At 35.0% G+C, this 19592-nt stretch overlaps 1 protein-coding gene across 1 annotated transcript in view; it reads left to right on the top strand.

The window, feature by feature from the left end:
* OLA1 (Obg like ATPase 1) overlaps positions 1–19592 on the top strand; it is a 170099-nt gene that overhangs the window by 11760 nt on the left and 138747 nt on the right. The window contains exons 3-4 of the mRNA XM_038584878.1: positions 6433–6576; positions 10862–10989. Of these exons, the coding sequence (XP_038440806.1) occupies positions 6433–6576; positions 10862–10989 (272 nt within the window). The remainder of the gene's footprint in view (positions 1–6432; positions 6577–10861; positions 10990–19592) is intronic.

Here is a 19592-nt window from a genome sequence, read left to right as displayed (position 1 = left end):
GGGTCTCCAGGATCACGCCCTGGGCTGAAGGCAGGCATTAAACCACTGAGCCACCCAGGGCTCCCAGTTATAGGAGTTTTTTATCTTAATATTCTGGATATTAACCCTGTCTCAGACACATGATTTGCAGTTATTTTCTCCCATTATAAAGTTGTCCTTTCACTCTGTTGTTTCCTTCCTATGTTTTCTTCTAGAAATATTACAGTTTTAGGTACTACATTTAGGTCCTTAACTCATTTTGAGTTAATTTTGTATGTGGTGTAAAGTAAGGATACAGCTTCATTCTTCTTCATGTGGCTGTGCGGTTTTCTCAATAGTGTTTGTTGAAGAGACAGTACTTTCCCCATTTTGTGGTGTTGGCACTCTTGTTGAAGATCATTCAACCATGTATGTGAGGGTCTATTTCTGAGCTCTCTATTCTATTCCACTGGTCTCTATGTCTATCTTTATGTTAGTTCCACACTGGGTTTTTTTTTTTTTTTTTTTTTTTTATTACTATAGCTTTGTAATGTTTTGATATCAGAAATCATGCTGTGGACTTTTGAGAAGAATACCATGGAGGTGATGTATCCTCATAGCATATTAAGGGGTATATGATATCAAAACAACTTATAACTGGTGATATTAAACTTGATTATTGGTTAAGGTGATGACTGGCAGATTTCTTCACTGTAAAAGTAACGTTTTTACCTTTCCATACTCTATTAATTCGAAGCGAGTCACTAAGTCCAGTTACACTCAAGGATTGGGGAATGAAGCTCCACCCTCAGAAGGAAGGAGTATCAAAAAATTTGTGGAGATTTGTTAAAGCTATCCATAGTAATTAATTAATATTATAGGGGAAAAATAATTTGAGGCTATTCAAATATCCTGTTTCTCCTTAAAGTTTCTCTGACTGGGGCATCTGGGTAGCTCAGTTAGTTGAGCAACCAACTCTTGATTTCAGTTCAGGTCATGATTTTAGGGTTGTGGGATCAAGCCCTGTTTCACGTTCTGTACTCAACATGGAGTCTGCTTAGGGATTCTCTCTCCCTTTCCTGAGCACTCTTGGGTACGTGTGCTCTCTCTCTCTCTCTTATTTATTTTCAGTGCCTTTCAGTGTCTCTTATTTATTTGAGAGAGAGAGAGAGAGCGTGAGCGAGAGAACACTAGTGGGGGTGGGGGAGGGACAGGTGGAGAGGGAGAAGCAGACTCCCACTGGGCAGAGAGCTCAACTTGGGGATTGATTCCAGGACCTTGAGATCATGACCTGACCTGAGGGCAGACACTTAACTGACTGAGCTACCCAGGTGCCCCAAAGAAATAAATCTTTAAAAAATTAAAAAAAAAAAATATTTGACTAAATTTTGTAATTCCTCAGTGGATTTTGCCTGCAGGAATTATTAGTATGGTGTTTTAATGATGATTTTTTTAACCTCCTTTATTCCTTTTATGTTATTATTTTAAATCTGTAAGAAAGATTTGTCTTTTCCCCCGTAATTATTTATTCAATCATTTATGTACGTCTACTTAGACTTCCTGAAATTTGTTGTATTCTTTGAGTTGTAATCCAGTATCATCAGTATTTATTTTGTTATTAACAATTTTTTGGCTTTGACCATTGGGAGTTCTTTCAAGTTGCCTCCTGTGTCCTTTTGACATAACCCCATCTTTTTCTTTTCTATTTCTTTTTTTAGAACCCTTCTCGTCTGTGACACTATAAGGTGTTTCAGGCTACTATATGTTTCCTGTCCCAACCTTGTTTCTAGGGAGCCCCTGGTTTCTTTTATTGGAAAATGGTATTTAGAAACTAAGATCTAACTCTAGGTATGATTTATGGTGCTTGGGTGTTACTGTTTTAGGCCTCTCACCTGATAGAGTTAGGAAATATACGTGGTTTTACTTCTGTCATCCATGTTAATTTTTGTTACCTATGAGACAAATACTTTTTTTTAACGGTTTAGTGAAAGAACATTCTACGTTTTTATAATGTTTTTTTTAAATAAATGGTTAATTCAGAATGCTGTGGGAATTTGCAGGGGCATCCTGATTTCCCAAAACATATTGTAATATTGTGTAAGATTTTAGATTAAACGTCTTTTCAGTCAGATTTACTTTTATAGTAAAATATGTAATTTCAAAAATATTTAAGTCGTCAATGGAGGGAGGCATTTATTAAGTCTAGTTACGTTTTTCTTTTTAATGCTATCAATGCTAAAATAATATTTAGCAATAATGCAAGCCCATTCTTGCATAAGAAAGATTCTTACAATTTTGAATCTTTCTCCTATTTTGAAGCTTTAATAATAACCTTAAGGGGACCTAAATATGTCTGTGTTTGTGTGTGTGTGTGAGAAATCCTCATTTCGCAAAAAGTTTTATGCTTTAACACTCTAGACATAGGCCAAAATTTTTAAATTCTTTGCTTTTGTAAGGGTTTTTTTTAATAGATTGGAGTAGATTAAAATGGCTTAACTTGCTGCTGAAGCCTATAGTCATAATCCTGAGAAATTTTTCCTTGTTCCTTATTTCATTTTACTTTTTTGTATTTATAACTCTTGAAAGGTACAAATGACTTGGACTTTATGAAATTTAAAATCCATGGCCAAGATGAGATATTTTTTGTAAACTGTCTTCCAAGTTTAGTTTGGCTGTATGTAAGAATTTTCTCAGTATAAGACATAATAGAGGGATCCCTGGGTGGCGCAGCGATTTGGCGCCTGCCTTTGGCCCAGGGCGCGATCCTGGAGACCCGGGATCGAATCCCATGTCGGGCTCCCGGTGCGTGGAGCCTGCTTCTCCCTCTGCCTGTGTCTCTGCCTCTCTCTCTCTCTCTGTGTGTGACTATCATAAATAAATAAAAATTAAAAAAAAAAAAAGACATAATAGAACTTTCTTTTTTCTATGTATTTCTCTATGTTTTAAGAGATAACTTTTTCTTAGTATAAAACATTTTTGTTAAGACAGGCAGTCAAAAATACTATCATAATGGTAGCCATAAATTTAAAAATAAGTGCATAAGTCCTCTCTTGCCTTTTTATATTGTAATTACTATGACTATAGTAATAACAATTTTAAAAAATAATAACAATTTTAAAACTACAATATAAAGAAATAAAATTGTCCCTCCCAAAGGTACAAGTGTTCTGTATGTGTTCGGATTAATTAATATATGTACATTTTACTTTAAGTACTTTTATTGTAATATTATTTTGTAATATTTTCATTGCTGGTATAAAATATTTTAGTTAAATTTTAGGTAAATAAGGATTGATGGGTTATTCTGACAACCAATTTATTTATTTATTTATTTTGTGGGGAGGGGAATAAAGTATATGGGAGTGGGTCAATTTATGCCATTACTTCAGCACATTTTACAGTTTCCATCTTGGGAGAAATATCCTCAGGTGAAAACTGGTCATGTTCTTGAAGTCTGGGACTCCTCTGGAGGCTTTGCTGCCCTCTCTGTCCTCCAGCATCAGCTTTCCATGAGTGTAAAGCCTGGATTCTTGGCCTCCTTCCTCTGTCTTGAATGGGCAAATGTTCCTAGAGTGAAAGTGGTCAGATCACTTCTTTGAGATTTTTTTTCCATTTCCAGATTTCTAGCCCCTTCAAACAGATGTTTTCTGTAATCTGAGTTTACATGGCTTTTCTAGTTCTGGGAAAGAGTTCCAGTCCGCCGTGAGTGTGTATCTCACCCAGAAACAGAATTTCTGCCCTCTCCCAACTGACTTGTTGAAGAAATCTGGTTGTTTGTCTTTATAGAATTTTCCAAACTCTGAATTTTGTTGATTGCTTCTCTGTAGTGTCATTTAATATATTCTTTTTTCCTCCGTGTTTCCTGTAAAGTGGAGTAATATCTAAAGACTTGATTTAGGTTGGTATTCAGTCATTTTTGATTAGAGAATTTTTTTTAAAGATTTTATTTATTTACTCATGAGAGAGAGAGGCGGAGACAGAGACACAGGCAGAGGGAGAAGCAGGCTTCCTGCCAGGAGCCCAATGTGGGACTCGATCCCCGGTCTTCAGGATCAGGCCCTGGGCTGAAGGCGACGCTAAACTGCTGAACCACCCGGGCTGCCCCAAATGTGTTGATTTTTAAAATTGTATTGAGCTTCAGAATCTTTTTGGAAGTAGATGGACTAGAACTTTATAAATATACAGAAGAACTTTATAAATACATAGGTTATTTTAAATTAAGTACTGTGACATATATCTTAACAAGAGTGAAATTAAAAGCTAGCTTTACAGAAATTAGTGACTTCCAGGTACCTGGCTGGACTAGTCGGAAGAGCATGTGACTCTTGATTTCGGTGTTGTGAGTTTGAGCCCTATGTTGGGTGTGGCGATTACTTAAAAAAAAAAGAATGTTAAAACAAAAAAAAAGTGGTGTTTTCTTTTTAATTATCATTCCTAGAGTTCTGGGATCGTTACCAGACTGAGAGATTGCCAGTATAAATTCTACAACATTTAGTATTGCTTAGTGGATTGTTAGCTGAATCTGAATGTAGCCTGTTGGTCCAAAACATGACTCTACATATGCAACACGTGAGATATTTTCAAAATACTGGTGCTTACACCAGGTCTGGAAAGAGGCCTGGTAATGTATACCTTTACATTCTTAGTTAATTCTGTTATAAAGAAGGAATTTAAAGGCTACTGATTTGGCCAGTGGTACTCTTGAGTTACCAGTAATGGTCGATGTGGCTATTTTGCAGACATTTCTTCTTTATTCCAAAATGTTTAGTCTGAATGTGATGTATGAATAATAATTAAAGACCTATAGTCAGGTACAAGTTTAATATGTCTTGTTGCCAGAATATTCTTATCACCAGTAGTGATTGTTGCCTTTTGCTCATGATTCTCTTATAAGGATCTTAGGGTTTTTTTTTTTTTATTTTAAGATTTTATTTATTTATTCATGAGAGACACATATAGAGAGAGGCCGAGACACAGAGGAGAAGCAGGCTCCATGCAGGGAGCCCAATGTGGGACTCCATCCCGGGACTCCAGGATCATGCCCTGGGCTGAAGGCAGGTGCCAAACCTCTGAGCCACCCAGGGATCCACAAGGATTTTTTTTTTTTTTTTTTTAAAGGGGTTGCTTCTTTGGTTAAAAGTTCAATCAGATGAGCTAATTGTCGTAAATAAATTTCTTCCTATAGGCTTAGGTCACATCTTAATAGACATTTTTATCTTAAAAATTGTTTGAAAAAGAGAGTGATAATTATTAATAATCTCACCATCCTGACATAATCATTGTACTTTTTTGAATTTTATTTTGTTATCAAATTTGGTCCATATGCAGACATTTTTACATACTTATGTTTAGCAAGAGTTAGCTAGTACCATCTTTATAATTCCCACATAATGCTTAACTACTTCCTCAGTTCCTACAGTTTAAAAAAATATTTATCAGTAATTTTCATTTTAAATCCTTGTGTATGCTAAAGTCCTATTTCTGGAGCAAGAAAATTCACCATAGTGAATTCTCTGCTGTCCATATTAGTGATAGAATTGGAAAATAGTACAGAATAGATCAACAAACCTTTAAAAATCACATTTTGTTTTGGATTTTACTGTATGATTTTTGACACTGTAATTATATTTTAGAAATGTAGCTGGGGGTGCCTGGGTGGCTCAGTTGGTTAAGCATCCAACTCTTGATCTCAGCTCAGGTCTTGATCTCATAGTCAGGAGTTCAAGCCCTGCATTGGGCTCCACATCCAACGTGGAGCCTACTTTTAAAAGAAGGAAAAGAAATGTAGCTGGTGTTAATATGAATCAGCATTTTCTAAGCATATATTCCCTAATATGAATCAGATAATTAGAACATTAGTGACTAGTTATTAATAGATTTTTTCCCTTGATTTGTTATACCTTGAAAAAAATCCACATTTTGATTTTTCATAATTCACAGTTCATAACTCTAGACTTAATAGTAATCTGTATTACTAACAATTAGTAGGGAATCTGAGCTCCAACTTCCCATTTCTGAGTAGATAATTAGCATCTGTTTCCCAATTCAGAATGCTTGGGAAGTGATTGAGCTAGCTAGCTGCACACCTCTCTACATTTATGCTAGAGAAGATTGTATTATATATCGGTGAAGTGGTACTGATACTATGGCTATTTTAGGAATAAAATACTTTTCATAGTGTGTGAAACTAGTTGTTACTTATAAAAGATTCTTTAGTAAAGTGCTTTTCAAGTTTCAAATAGACTAACAACATAATCTGATTATAAATCATGAGCTGCATTGTTATAAATTCTTTTCTGTTAGTAAAAAAATTCATATGTTAGTAAATTTCATTCATTTGTTATTTTTCACCTTTCCTTCCCAGATTGGTTTTGTAATCATCATGGATCTTATTTGAGCATTGTAATGAGAATGAGATAAATTTTTCTCATTGTTAGCCTAAGAATTGATTGAAGTTGTTTTTGTTTATTTTAGGAAATCTACCTTCTTCAATGTATTAACCAACAGTCAGGCTTCAGCAGAAAACTTCCCATTCTGCACAATTGATCCTAATGAGAGCAGAGTACCTGTGCCAGATGAAAGGTTTGACTTTCTTTGCCAGTACCACAAACCAGCAAGGTAAAATCTTTATGCCATTGTTTATTTGTTGACCCTATATAGACTGAGTAAAAATATACAAGTGATATACTTAAAATCATATAGGGGGTGCCTGACTGGCTCAGTTGGTAGAAGATGCATCTGCTGATCTCGGGGTTGTGAGTTTTGAGCCCCATGTGTGACATAGTTTACTTAAAAAAAAATCATACAGAAGTGTTTTTTCCTCCAGAATTAATGTAGCATTATTGTATTATGGGTGATTATAATATAGAGAGCCTAGAGAAGGGTGAGAAAAGATACATCTAGCTGTTAACATGGCAGTTATTTTTTGGGGGGAAGTATGAAGTAGAGGAGTAAATAGCCTGTATTATATGATTCCATTCATGTAAAATTATATGTGGATATGTATATTCATAAGAAAATATATGAAACTATTTGACAATTATCTTTGGGTAGTGGAATTTTTGGGTGATTTTTACTTTGTATTTATTTTTGATGTTTACGTTCTTATATATTGTTTGAAGTTTTTGTAACAAGCATGTATTATATCTTTAACTAGAAAAAATAAGATAATATAGGTTCATTGTAGAAGTTCAGATATATAGATATGTATACAGAGAAAAGTAAAAATCACCTATACTTTTACCATGGTATCATAGATATAAATACTTTGGAGATGTATCCTTCCATACTTTTCCCTAAAAGTATACACACATACTTACAAAATAGAATATATTTTTACTTGGGGTATTGCTAATATTTTTCTAGGTTAAAGCATACAGATTTAAATGATTTCTAATATAACTTTAATACTGTGTTACATGAATATATAGTTTATTTCCCTATTAATTGAGAATTTAATTTGCCTTTAGTTTCTCACTATTTGAAATGTGCTGATAAATCTTAAATTTCTGTCATTAGTCCTAAACTCTGCTGATCTACAGATAGATCTAATTACTTTCTTGACATTCACACTTTGGTGACTAAATAGGTGCCTCAGACTTGACATGTCCAAAATGGACTTCATTTCACTCTGCCTTGTGCCAAACTTGTTCTTCAGGACTTTCATAATCCAATAAATAGCATTATTATTTTCCTGGTTGCTTAAGTCAAAGTCCAAGATTTATCCTTGATTCCTCTCTTTCCCCAGCCCTTCATCTAGTCTATCCACAATTCTTATGAGTTATAATCACAAAATGTATATCAAATTTATTCACTTTTTAAAACTTTCGTTCATTAGTTTGAGCATCTCTTATTTTTTTTGATTAATTATTATAGTGATGATTGCCACATGGTGATTTTATAATCCCCTCATTTCTTATTTTTTGGCCTTCTGTAAGGAAGGCCTTCTATTTTCATTTATTCACTCAGGTATTTATTCATGGAAGTGTTACTCAATTGGTTACAATATGTCATTCATTAGACATGGTTCAAATTATATTCCTGAAATTGACTCTGCAAACTGACTTCTGTTTTCTTTTTGAAACCTTTTTTATTTTTAAATGATTCCAAATTTACATAAGAGATGCAGAATTACCCACAGAATGCTTGTGTACCCTTCCCCCAATTTTCTTTGAATCTATGAGAATGAGTTGAGATGCCACATTGCACTTCAGTTCTTCCAATTTTTATTTGCTAAATATAGACATTCTCGCTCTCTTTTTAAAAAAATATTTTGTTTATTTGAGAGAGAGTGACAGCATGAGTGAGGGGAAGGGCAGAGGGAGTGGGAGAAGCAGGCTCCCTGCTGCGCAAAGGCTGAACTCAGAGCTCAGTCCCAGGACCCCGGGATCATGGCCTGAGTTGAAGGCAGATGCTTAACTGACTGAGCCACCCAGGTATCCTACTCTCCTTTTCTCTCTTTTAAAGATTTATTTGATTTATTTTAGGGAGAGGGAGAGGGAGAAATTCCTCAAACAGACTTCCCACTGAGTGAGGGGGCTATCATGGCACTCCATCCCAGGACTCTGGGATCATGATCTAAGCTGAAACCAGGAATCAGGCACATAACTGACTGAGCCACCCTGGCGCCCCCAGACATTCTCCTACATTACCACAATAAACCACCAAAATTACAACATTAACATTGGTCTTGTATTATACCATCTAATTCATAGATTCCATTTAGATTTCTCCAGTTGTCCCATTAATGTGCTTATTTGTTCAATTCCTTTATGTGTTGCCAATCTCTTGACCCCTCTGTCTTGTTGGCTGCTTTGGACGCTGCCAGTTTGGTCCCTGGCTACTGCTAGATCTCTCTCCTGCCGAGATGCCTTGTACAGGCCCTAGCTGCTATTGTTATTGCTGTTGCCTTCTCTCCCCACTCCAGCTCTTTAGATGTGGGACTTGTCACTGCTAGACTGTGTGGTTATGTAACATTGCTGAAATTTTTCAGAGACCCGAAGAGAACAACAACAATAATAAAGCTCTTAGACTTCAAATTTATTGAAATTTTAGGCAGTGAAGAAATTAATTTCTCAAGATTTCCCTTTTCCTTTGCTAGTGACCATTGGTTAAATACCTTCATGGAAATAAAATCCTGAATTGGAACCCCTCTTCATTTTTCTGTAACAGATTTTTGGATTCTTTGTGGTTAAGCAAATCAAAAAAAATTGTTAATTCATAGTTACAGTTGACCCTTAAACAACATGGGTTTGAACTGTACAGGTCCACTTTACTTACACAGGGTTTTTTTTTTTTTTTTTTTTTTTTTACAATGCAGTACTGTCAATGGATTTTCTCTTCCTCATGATTTTGTTAATGACATTTTCTTTTCCTAGTTTTATTTTTATATGTAAGAATACAGTATATAATATATATAAATACATGTTAATCAACTGCTTATTGTTATTGTTTATTGATAAAGCTTCTGTCAATAGGCTATTAGTAGTTAAGTTTTTTTGTGGGTCAGAAGTTATATGTGGATATTTGACCACGTGGGGGTTGGCACCCCTAACCCCTGTGTTGTTAAAGGGTCAATTGTACTTTATTTATGTATGTATGTATGTTTAAAAGATCTTATATTTATTAATGAGAGACACAGAGAGAGAGAGAGGCAGAGACACAGGTAGAGGGAGAAGCAGACTCCCTGCAGGGAGCCCGATGTGGGACCTCGATCCTAGGACTCTAGGATCACACCCTGAGCCGAAGGCAGATGCTCAACTGCTGAGCCACCCAGCCGTCCCTCAGTTGTACTTTATTTAATCTCTGTATTTACATAGCCAGCTGGTTTTCCTAACTTGATTTCTAGCTTGTGTTAACTATGCCTTTACTTTGAACAAAAAGCAAAGGTTATTTTATATATACCTCTATTTCTGTTGCTGTTGTTAACAACTAGGTTATTACTATGCTGATAACTAGTTCACATCGTTACATGTATTTTTGTCTATATTACCTACATGATGATTAAATGCAAATCCAAATATCCTGTGTTTGAATCCCAGTTTTGTCACCACTAGCTGAGTAATCCCCTGACTATAAATAGATTTCTTAATTCCTCTCAGGCTCAATTTCTTTCTTTCTTTCTTTCTTTCTTTCTTTCTTTCTTTCTTTCTTTCTTTCTTTCTTTCTTTCTTTCTTTCTTTATTATTTTTCAATTTCCTTATCTTTATAGTAGATTTAATAAATAATAAATAGCATTTATCTGATAGAGTTGTTTTGAAGTTTGAAATGATATGTAAAACACTTAGTCCAGTGCTAGTCACAAAGTATGTTGGCTCATTCTATGATGATTACTTTTAATCAGTGTACTCTTAGGATATTCTCCATTGCTTTTGTGTCTATATGCATGGCCCAACAGAACAGTATAGTAAAATTAATGGTATGAGTTTTAGTTCTGTTTTTTTTTTTTAAAGATTTTATTTGAGAGAGAGCTGGAGCAGGGGAAGGGGAAGAGAGAGAGGGAGAGAGAAGCAGGCTCCCCGCTGAGCAGGGAGCTCAGGTTGGGGCTCTGTTCCAGGATGCTGGGATCATGACCTGAGCCAAAGGCAAATGCTTTACTGACTGAGCCACCTAGGTGCCCCAAGTTTTAGTTCTTTATAGACATAGTAAAAACATCTATTCTGCTTTACAGTTTTCCTTCATTTTCCTAGGTAAGAAAGTCCTAAAGTATTAAAAGATTATTTTTTATTTAAGTTTTTGGTATTCATTTATGAAATCATTATTGAGAGTCTTCTAAACATTATTCTAGAAGGGAAAGGATTACTTCATATAAAATATTTTGGAAATAGATTTGTTTAACAAACAGCTTCTTAGTACTGTTTTATATATATATATATATATATATTTTTTTTTTTTTTTTTTTCAGCAAAATTCCTGCCTTTCTAAATGTGGTGGATATTGCTGGTCTTGTGAAAGGAGCTCACAATGGTCAAGGCCTGGGAAATGCCTTTTTATCTCATATCAGTGCCTGTGACGGAATCTTTCATCTAACACGTAAGTACAGTTGTTTATTTAATTGATTCATTTCATTATAATCAGAGTTTTCTTTCCATTATTGCTCAAATAAAATTAGAAATGACTGATTAATAGATTTGATTTGCTTCACAAGATGAATCATGGATTGGTCTGCTAATTGTGATTTTAATGTTATTTAGTACCATTTCCACACAAGAAGCCTTATTCCATAGCAAATATGTGCTGTATTGATATTCTAATTGAATTTCATCCCCTGTTCTGGATTAGATCTACTGGGAAGTGTTTCTGTGTGAAAGTGATTTTGTTGATTATAAAGGCATTTTGAAATTTCTTTAACTTATGGAACTTTTCTGCATTCTTGCTTTCCACGTGTTGAGAAAGCAGAATTAATAGAGGAGAGGATTCCTTTATTTCAAAGAACAGAAAGGCATCCAGATTATTTATTGAGATGAGAGGGTTAAGGAGAAACTATAGATGAGTTAGTCTTTAATGGCGAGAGGGTTATAAAGCAAAGAGAAAAACTGGTAGAACTATGTGCTAGTTTATGTTTTTTTGAGTGCAGAAGTGAGCCAAGAACATAGTAATTCTTTGATAGAAAGATTTAGGTTCGGGATGCCTGGATGGCTCAGCGGTTGAGGTTCTGCCTTCGGCTCAGATCATGATCCCAGGGTCCCAGGATCGAGTCCCACATCGGGCTCTCTGCATGGAGCCTGCTTCTCCCTCTGCCTGTGTCTCTGCTTCTCTTTCTGTGTCTCTCATGAATAAACAAATAAAATCTTTACAAAAAAAGAAAAAGATTTAGGTTAGGTTTGGGTTAAGTTTCAGATCAAGACCTTACTGCATAGTATTGTAATGAACAAATCAGTGCAATTGAAGGAAATGCAAGTTTGGTTCAGGCCAGTTGTGGTCCGCTTAGTGCTTTTGTTAGTTTCTCGTCCATGACTAGATAACATAAGCAATATAAAAGAGCATTTACAAAATTTTGTAGCTGTTTGGTGAATTTTTTTGTTATTTGAATCTAATAAATTGTGCTAGTATTTTTGTGTTTTTTAAAAAAATTAATTTGCCTAGGAATTCATATTTATTGTATTTTACAAAAGTCCACCATACATAGTTTGAGAAGCACTGATTTAGGTAGCTCCATGTTGGGTAGAGGTATGGAGACCCGTTCTGGAAGGGTTTGTGGTGCAGGTGAAAAATAGGGTTATGGTTGGGGTTGAGGGGGAAGTGGGGGTGGAATTAAGTTATATAGAGTGGTGTTACTTAAAGCATGTGCATTGGGAAGAGACTGTTTTGCTGACAGTTTGATTTTTTACTCGTTTTGGTGACTGATGTGAGAGTTTCAAAGAGAAGTGGAATCAAGTATGACTCCTTGGTTTCTAAAGTGGGCTAGTTGAATGAATCTTGATGCCCTTCATTGACATGTTAAATGTAGAAGGACCAGCAAGTATTAGTATTGGGAGAGAGTTAATGAGGTCAGTTTGGGACTTTTTTCTTTCTTTTTCTTTTTCTTTTTCTTTTTCTTTTTCTTTTTCTTTTTCTTTTTCTCTTTCTCTTTTTCTCTTTCTCTCTCTCTTTCTTTCTCTCTTTCTTTCTCTCTTTCTTTCTCTCTTTCTCTCTTTCTTCTTTCTTTCTTTCTTTCTTTCTTTCTTTCTTTCTTTCTTTCTTTCTTTCTTTCTTTCTTTCGAGAGAGAAAGAGCTTGAGAGCAGAAGGAGCAGAAGAAGGGGAGAGAATTCCAAGCAGGCTCCACACTCAGCACAGAGCCCGACTTGGGGCTTGATCTTATGACCCTGGGCTGAAATCAAGAGTTGGACATTTAACTGATTGAGCCACCCAAGCACCCCAGTTTGGGACAGTTTTTTGAGTATGCGTACCTGGGACATTCAGATAAGTGATGTCTATAAGGAAGTAGGATTGATTAGGCAAGTGTGACAGGAGGATGAGAATGAGAAAACTGGAGTTTTGAGTGTGAAAAGGATTGAACTGATGGGTGGAATAGAGCTAACGTAGTGTAGGAGGGAACATAGCAGAGGACTGAAAAATAGAAGGGTCATGGATCTAATTTCCTGAGGAGGTTCAAGAGCAGATACGGTGGCATAAGAGGGTATGTGGTTAGAGAGGGCTGTTTGACTTAACATTTCCAGAGGTGGGAACAGCTCAGGGTGATGGTGAGATCCTGAGAATGGCCTAAAACCATTAGTAAATGCAATCAAGCCTTTGGTTTATCTGTTATCCAACATTCATCTGATATGTTTTTTTAACTCTTAGGGTAAATATGAATTTGGTTGGGAGCATACATACTTTGTTGTATTTCATTCAGGCTAAAGCTGTTGTAAAAAGAGGAAAAAAATCCATTTAAACTAGATATTTTGGTTTCTTATACTAATTTGATTTCAGAGGTGTTAAACTGTGAAAATATGCATCTTAGAATTGATTAAATATGGTATATATTGTTGTATAGGGCACAGAACCCAGATGTTACTTTTATAACCAGAATTTTAAAAATACCTTCATAGAATTCCAATCAGTAAAAAAGACTTGCAGAGATTAAGGTGATTTCTTTGAAGCTGTGAAAATTGGGAATTCCTTAATTCTAAATTATGGTGTATTTTTGTCTTCAGTAATCAGATTGCTAAATATGAATGTGAAATAAGATTTTATCTTTTATATTACTTCTTATTTAAACATTATTTTCTTCAAATATCTTAAAGTCACCAGAAATGCAGTTGACTTGTTTATTAATTAAGTTGTAAATACTTTGTGTTCTAGGTGCTGAAAATTGATAACGGGTAGCAGAGTCTAACATACTCTGGTTTTATCAAGCTTCTAGTCTAGTGGTGGAAATATATATTGAATAATTATATTAATAAATGTAATTACATTGTTGGATTTGGACTTTTTTTTTTTTTTAAACTTACTGGGGAGTTGTTTACTTACTTGCCTATCACTACGTTTGAAACTTGTCTTAATTGTTAAATTCATTATTTCTTATTTTAGTGAAAAAAATCCATTTTCTATGTTTATATTTTTTTAGCTTTTCTATTTTTGTTTTAGGCAGTTGTTTTAAAACTATTAAGGAAATGGATAGGATATCTGGCTGACTCAGTTGGCAGAGCATGCTACTCAGTTTTGAGGTTGAGAAGTTGAGACCCACATTGGGCGTGGAAATGACTTAAAAAAAACAAAACTACTAAGGAAAGGGACAGTACAGTGATGATGTACGTATTAATGCTTAGGGCACTTCTAAGCTTTCTATTAGAACATCTGAATGTTAGGAGGGAGAAAAAATGAATAGGAAGTTGTGGTTTATTTTGAATTTTAACTTGTTAATGCTGTGTTTCTCTCCATTAAATTTTATTTATTTATTTAATATTATTTTTAAATATTTATTTATTTATGAGAGAGAGAGAGAGAGAGAGAGAGAGAGGCAGAGACACAGGAGGAGGGAGAAGCAGGCTCCATGCCGGGAGCCAGACATGGGACTCGATCCCGGGACTCCAGGATCGCGCCGCAGGCCAATGGCAGGTGCCAAACCACTGAGCCACCCAGGGATCCCCTCCATTAAATTTTTAAAAATTAACTTCTCCCTCACCTTGTTACTTCTGTTGGTTATTAGACATATGTAAATATATATATATATATATATATTTATTTATGTCATCAAAAATTTATTCTTGTTTTAAATATAAATAGGTTTGCTATTGGCTTTAAGTCTTAAATATAAATAGGTTTGCTTTGGCTTTAAGTCTTTAGTTCATTCTGTCTTACTCATTTGACATATTATTTATGGAGCACCTCTTTCAAGTGTGCTAGATGCTGAGGGACGTAATGGTAAGTAAAAACAAGTATGACTCTTGCCCTTATAGAGCTTACAAACCAGTGGAGGAGACAGACATTGAATACATGGTCGTATAAACACAGGATGCCATTCTTCAATTGTGCGCAAAGAAGAGAGCATGTGTGTGTGAGTGTGTGGTGTTGACTTGAGGAACACCAAGTTCCTGAGAGGTAAAGATCGAGTGGGAATAATATGTTGGGGAAGGAGGAAAGAAAGAGATTGATTATTTAGAGTAAATGGGTTGCTGAAGCAAGAATAAGTCTTACTGGGACGCACAGAAATACAAAAATTGCCAGACTTTGCATAATGGGAAGTATGAGAGCTAACCTTTTTATTATGGTGAATTTTATAAACAAAACTTTGTGGGAAGTATTTTTAATAGTATAAGTGAATCTCTTATTAAAATTAACTTGAAAACAAAATCAGTCTTGTTGCAGGGTGACTTATTTTTCTTGCTATTTTAAATGTTTAGAAAACTTTAAAAAATGCTTAAGCCCTTTCAAAAGAACATTAAGGAATGATCTAATAATTTGTTCATTATGTGAAACTTCTTATGTAGCTTATTGAAGATACTCCTTTAGTATGTAAGCCAGTTTGTTGCAAATACAAACTAATTTTATATAGGAGGTAGATGTAATGTTAACATTTTTTTTCTGTGCATAGTAACATGGATTAATCTCAAAATAATTATGCTAAGTTAGAAGCCAATCTAGAAAAAGAGCATAAACTATATGATTCCATTTATATAAGATTCTAGAAAATACAAACTATTATATCAGAAGGCACATCACTGATTTCCTGGGGTCTAGGGAATGAGGGGAAGTTGGAAGGGGCAGGATTAAACTTGGAGTGATGGATATGTTCATAATCTTGATTATGGTGATGGTATTCCAGGTATATACATACTGTATATGGATATACATACATATATACATACAGTATTACATACATATACAGTATATAATATCAAATTGTACACTTTATGCATAGTTTATTAAATATTAATTTCAGCAACACAAGAAAGAAAAAGGATGTGGAAAATTAAAACCTGGGTCACCTTTCCTTCTAGGAGTTTTTTTTTTTTTTTTTTTTGGGGGGGGTTCCTTCTAGGAGTTTAATTGAACTCTGTTACTCTGGTTGTTTCAGTAGTACAAGCATTGGAGATGATGTCCTATTTCTAGATAATAATTAGTAGATTGGTGCACTATTTGTACTGATTCACAAACTAGAATTAAACCTGACATTTTGTGAGTGCTGGGATTTTGTGAAGAAACTTGGATTTTGGTGCATTAAAGTGAAATTATTTGTCTCTTTCATACACTAATCTGATAAGTACAGAATCTTTGCAGCTGGAGAATACTTTAAAAATTCCAAAGTATTAATATTTTTGGACAAGTTTGTTGGGTAAAACATTTAAAAAAATATTTCATTTATAAAGTTTAGGTTTAGGAATATATATATTTTGTTTTTTAAATTATCATATAGTAAAACTGACTTATATTGATATACAGTTCTATAAATTTTAGCATATGTGTAGATTTGTGTAACCATCAGCACACATGGTGCAGAACACTTCACCCTAAAAAGTATTTTATGCTATCCCTTTGTAGTCACATTGCCACTCTGAAACCTAACAACTATTGATCTGTTCTCCATCACTTGAGTTTTGTCTTTTTGGGTTTTGTATCAGTGAAATAATAGCATTGTGTATTGTTTTGTTTCATTTTGGAAAAATGTTTACAGGTGAAAGCTAATGGTGTTATTAGCATATCCGTTGGGCCTACCATTAGACATGTTTCAGGAACCTAGAAGAAACTGAAGTTAATCCAGAGGCGATTGGTTTTCTGTTTTATACTGTTTCAGTTTTCTTCCTATTTTTTAATGGATCTTTTAAGTGTTTTCTAAATAACACAGTGTTTCCTTCAGTCTTGGTGTTTTGGGAAATACTACCCCTTTTTTCTTTCGAAGTTTGCTTTGTAAACATTCTTAAAATTTTGTCTTAAACCAGACTGAGTCCTGAACTAATGGGCAAAACTGCCTATCTCTAAAACATAAAGTGCTCAGAAATACAAAATGTTATGAAAATGTAAAGAATCCTGTGTTTGCCAATCTTTTCTACCTACGAGCTCTAACTGCAAAGGATGAGGAACATGGGGGCCTTGGGTACACAGTGTAGCTCCAGACACTTGACGTCCAAGGAAAAGTTTTAGCATTTCATGGTTTACTTTCCTTTGTACTTCCAGCAGTATGCAGTTCCCAATTTGAGAAGCAGGATTATAGGTTATGGTGTACTCCAGACCTACCAAAAGGCCTATCTGACCAAACAACTAGGTCCAACTTATTTTTTTAAAGTTTCTTTTAAATATTTTATTTATCTTAGGGGAGTGAGAGCCTCTTTTTAAAAAGATTTATTTATTTTTTTGAAAAAGCACATTCATGAGAGAGAGACAGACCAAGAGAGAGAGAGAGTGAGCATGCATGCACAGAGGGAGAGGGAGAAGCAGAAGACTCTCTGCTGAGTAAGGAGCCCAATGTGAGGCTTGATCCCAGGACCCTGAAATCGTGACCTGAGCCTAAGGCAGATGCTTAACTGACCGAGCCACCGAGGTGCCCTGGGGAGGGAGTCTTAAGCAGACTCCATGCTGAGCATGGAGCCTGACTTGGGGCTCTATCTCAGGACCCTAAGATCATGACTTGAGCTGAAACCAATAGCTAGATGCTTAACCGGCTGTGCCACCCAGGTGCCCCAACTAGGTCTGACTTATAATAATAATGAATAACCGTATAGGTCTTTGTTTATTTAGTGCTTTTTAAATTGTTAAGTCATGATCATCAAAGATCCCAGGAGATGTATATACCTTATTGTCATCTTTTGAAAATGGGAAAACCAAAGCTTAGAAAGATAAAACAGTTTGCTCAAGTCACATAATTGAAAGATGTCAATCCCTTTGATTAAACTAACTTTGTATAGCATAACAAGTGCTCATCCTAAGTGCCCTCCTTAATCCACATCATATATTTCACCCATCCTCCCACCCACCTCTCCTCTGGTAGCCATCAGTTTGTACTGTATCCTTAAGAGACTCTTTCTTGGTTTGTCTCTTTAATCCCACATATGAGTGAAATCATATGGTATTTGTCTTTCTCTGACTTATTTCGCTTAGCATTATACTCATATCTCCATCTGTGTTGTGGCAGAAGGCAAGATTTCATTCACTTTTATGGCTGAATAATATTCCCTTGTAAAGGTAGCTTTTACTCTTGAAGCCTGTGCCAGAACTCCATGGAGTAGGAGTTTGGGGACTTGGGTTAGATTACAATGTTTGCATGCTTTTGTAAGTACCTATCTAGGTAGAATATTTTGTTTCCAATCATTTGTATTGCTGAATGAAATACATAGGGTTTGATGATTTTATCAAGTAGAAAATCAGTAAAGGATTTTGATGGATTCACTGCCATTAGATTTCTTATCTGTCTTGCATTTATTTAGAATGCCCCTTTCTCAATTTGGTTACCTATTTCACTAAACAAGATACTGGGTCTTTGAATCATATTAATACTTAAAAGTAGTGGACTATAAAATCATACGTCAGCTCTATTGATGGGGAAAATAAATGTACTTTTGTTTGTTAAATGTAATATAAACTCTGCTTGGGTTAAGTTTATGATCAAGTATTTTATAACGTAAAAAAAAGCTCTTGAAAAGTGTTATTAATACATGCTGATGAAAGCAAAACCTTTTTAAACAGAGTTTTTAATAGAATTAAGAGTAACTTGAAGAGTTAGTTTTCTCTGAAAACGTGAGATGGAGAGGGAAGGATTCAATGTAAGATAAGAATAAAGCTTTTAGGGCAGCCTGGGTGCTCAGTGGTTTAGCGCTGCCCTCGGCCCAGGGCGTGATCCTGGAGACCTAGGATCGAGTCCCATGTCGGGCTCCCTGCATGGAGCCTGCTTCTCCCTCAGCCTGTGTCTCTACCTCTCTGTCTCTGTTTCTCATGAGTAAATAAATAAAATCTTAAAAAACCCCACAATATTTGTAATAAAAAAAAGAATACAATTTTTACAAATTTAATGCATAAAATACCAGCTGAGGGAACCAAAACATAGCACATTAGGATGACACATTAGTATAAGTAATTTTTCAAATAAGTGACATTTTAACAAATGAGATGAATCATGTAGAGGATTTTAAAGTAAACTTTAAGAGAGAATAGCTATTGCAAAGATTTGTTGACAAATTTAGGCAAATTTTAACTAGATTTCTTTATGAAAGCCCTTTATTGTCTTTTCAATTACTTCTTCATTGCCCAAGTAGTTGAATATATATAAGACATAATATCCATTTTGAATGTTTTCTTGCAGGTAGGAAAGACATTTCTTTCTTTCTTTTTTTTTTTTAGGAAAGAAATTTCTGCCAGGTATAGTTTCAGCAGCTCAGGGAGTGAGTGCTATGGATTGTAGGTAGGGGAATGGGAACACAGTTTGGTAGGCTGTTCTTGTGCCACTGTCTGTCCTCTCTGGAGTATAGGAGAGTGGAATTGATGAGGGCTTGAAGTTCTTAATTTCAGTAAGCAAAGTTGTGTGTCCAAAATACCTCGCTCTCATTTTATGCCTGAAAATAAGGTGCTGTTTATTGTGCTGGAATTTCCAGAATGTTAGATATATGTTGAGTTAAACATAACTCAAAATTTACATGTGTTTTTAGGTTTCTGCCTCTTTGCATGGCCTATGTTTTTCAAGCCATTAAAACAAATAGCTAACTTTGAAGGATTTCCTTTTTTT

Source organism: Canis lupus, chromosome 36 (genome assembly GCF_011100685.1).
Source record: "Canis lupus familiaris isolate Mischka breed German Shepherd chromosome 36, alternate assembly UU_Cfam_GSD_1.0, whole genome shotgun sequence".
Taxonomy (NCBI): domain Eukaryota; kingdom Metazoa; phylum Chordata; class Mammalia; order Carnivora; family Canidae; genus Canis; species Canis lupus.
Note: the sequence above shows the minus strand (reverse complement) of the source record. Positions and strands in the feature narration are given on the sequence as shown.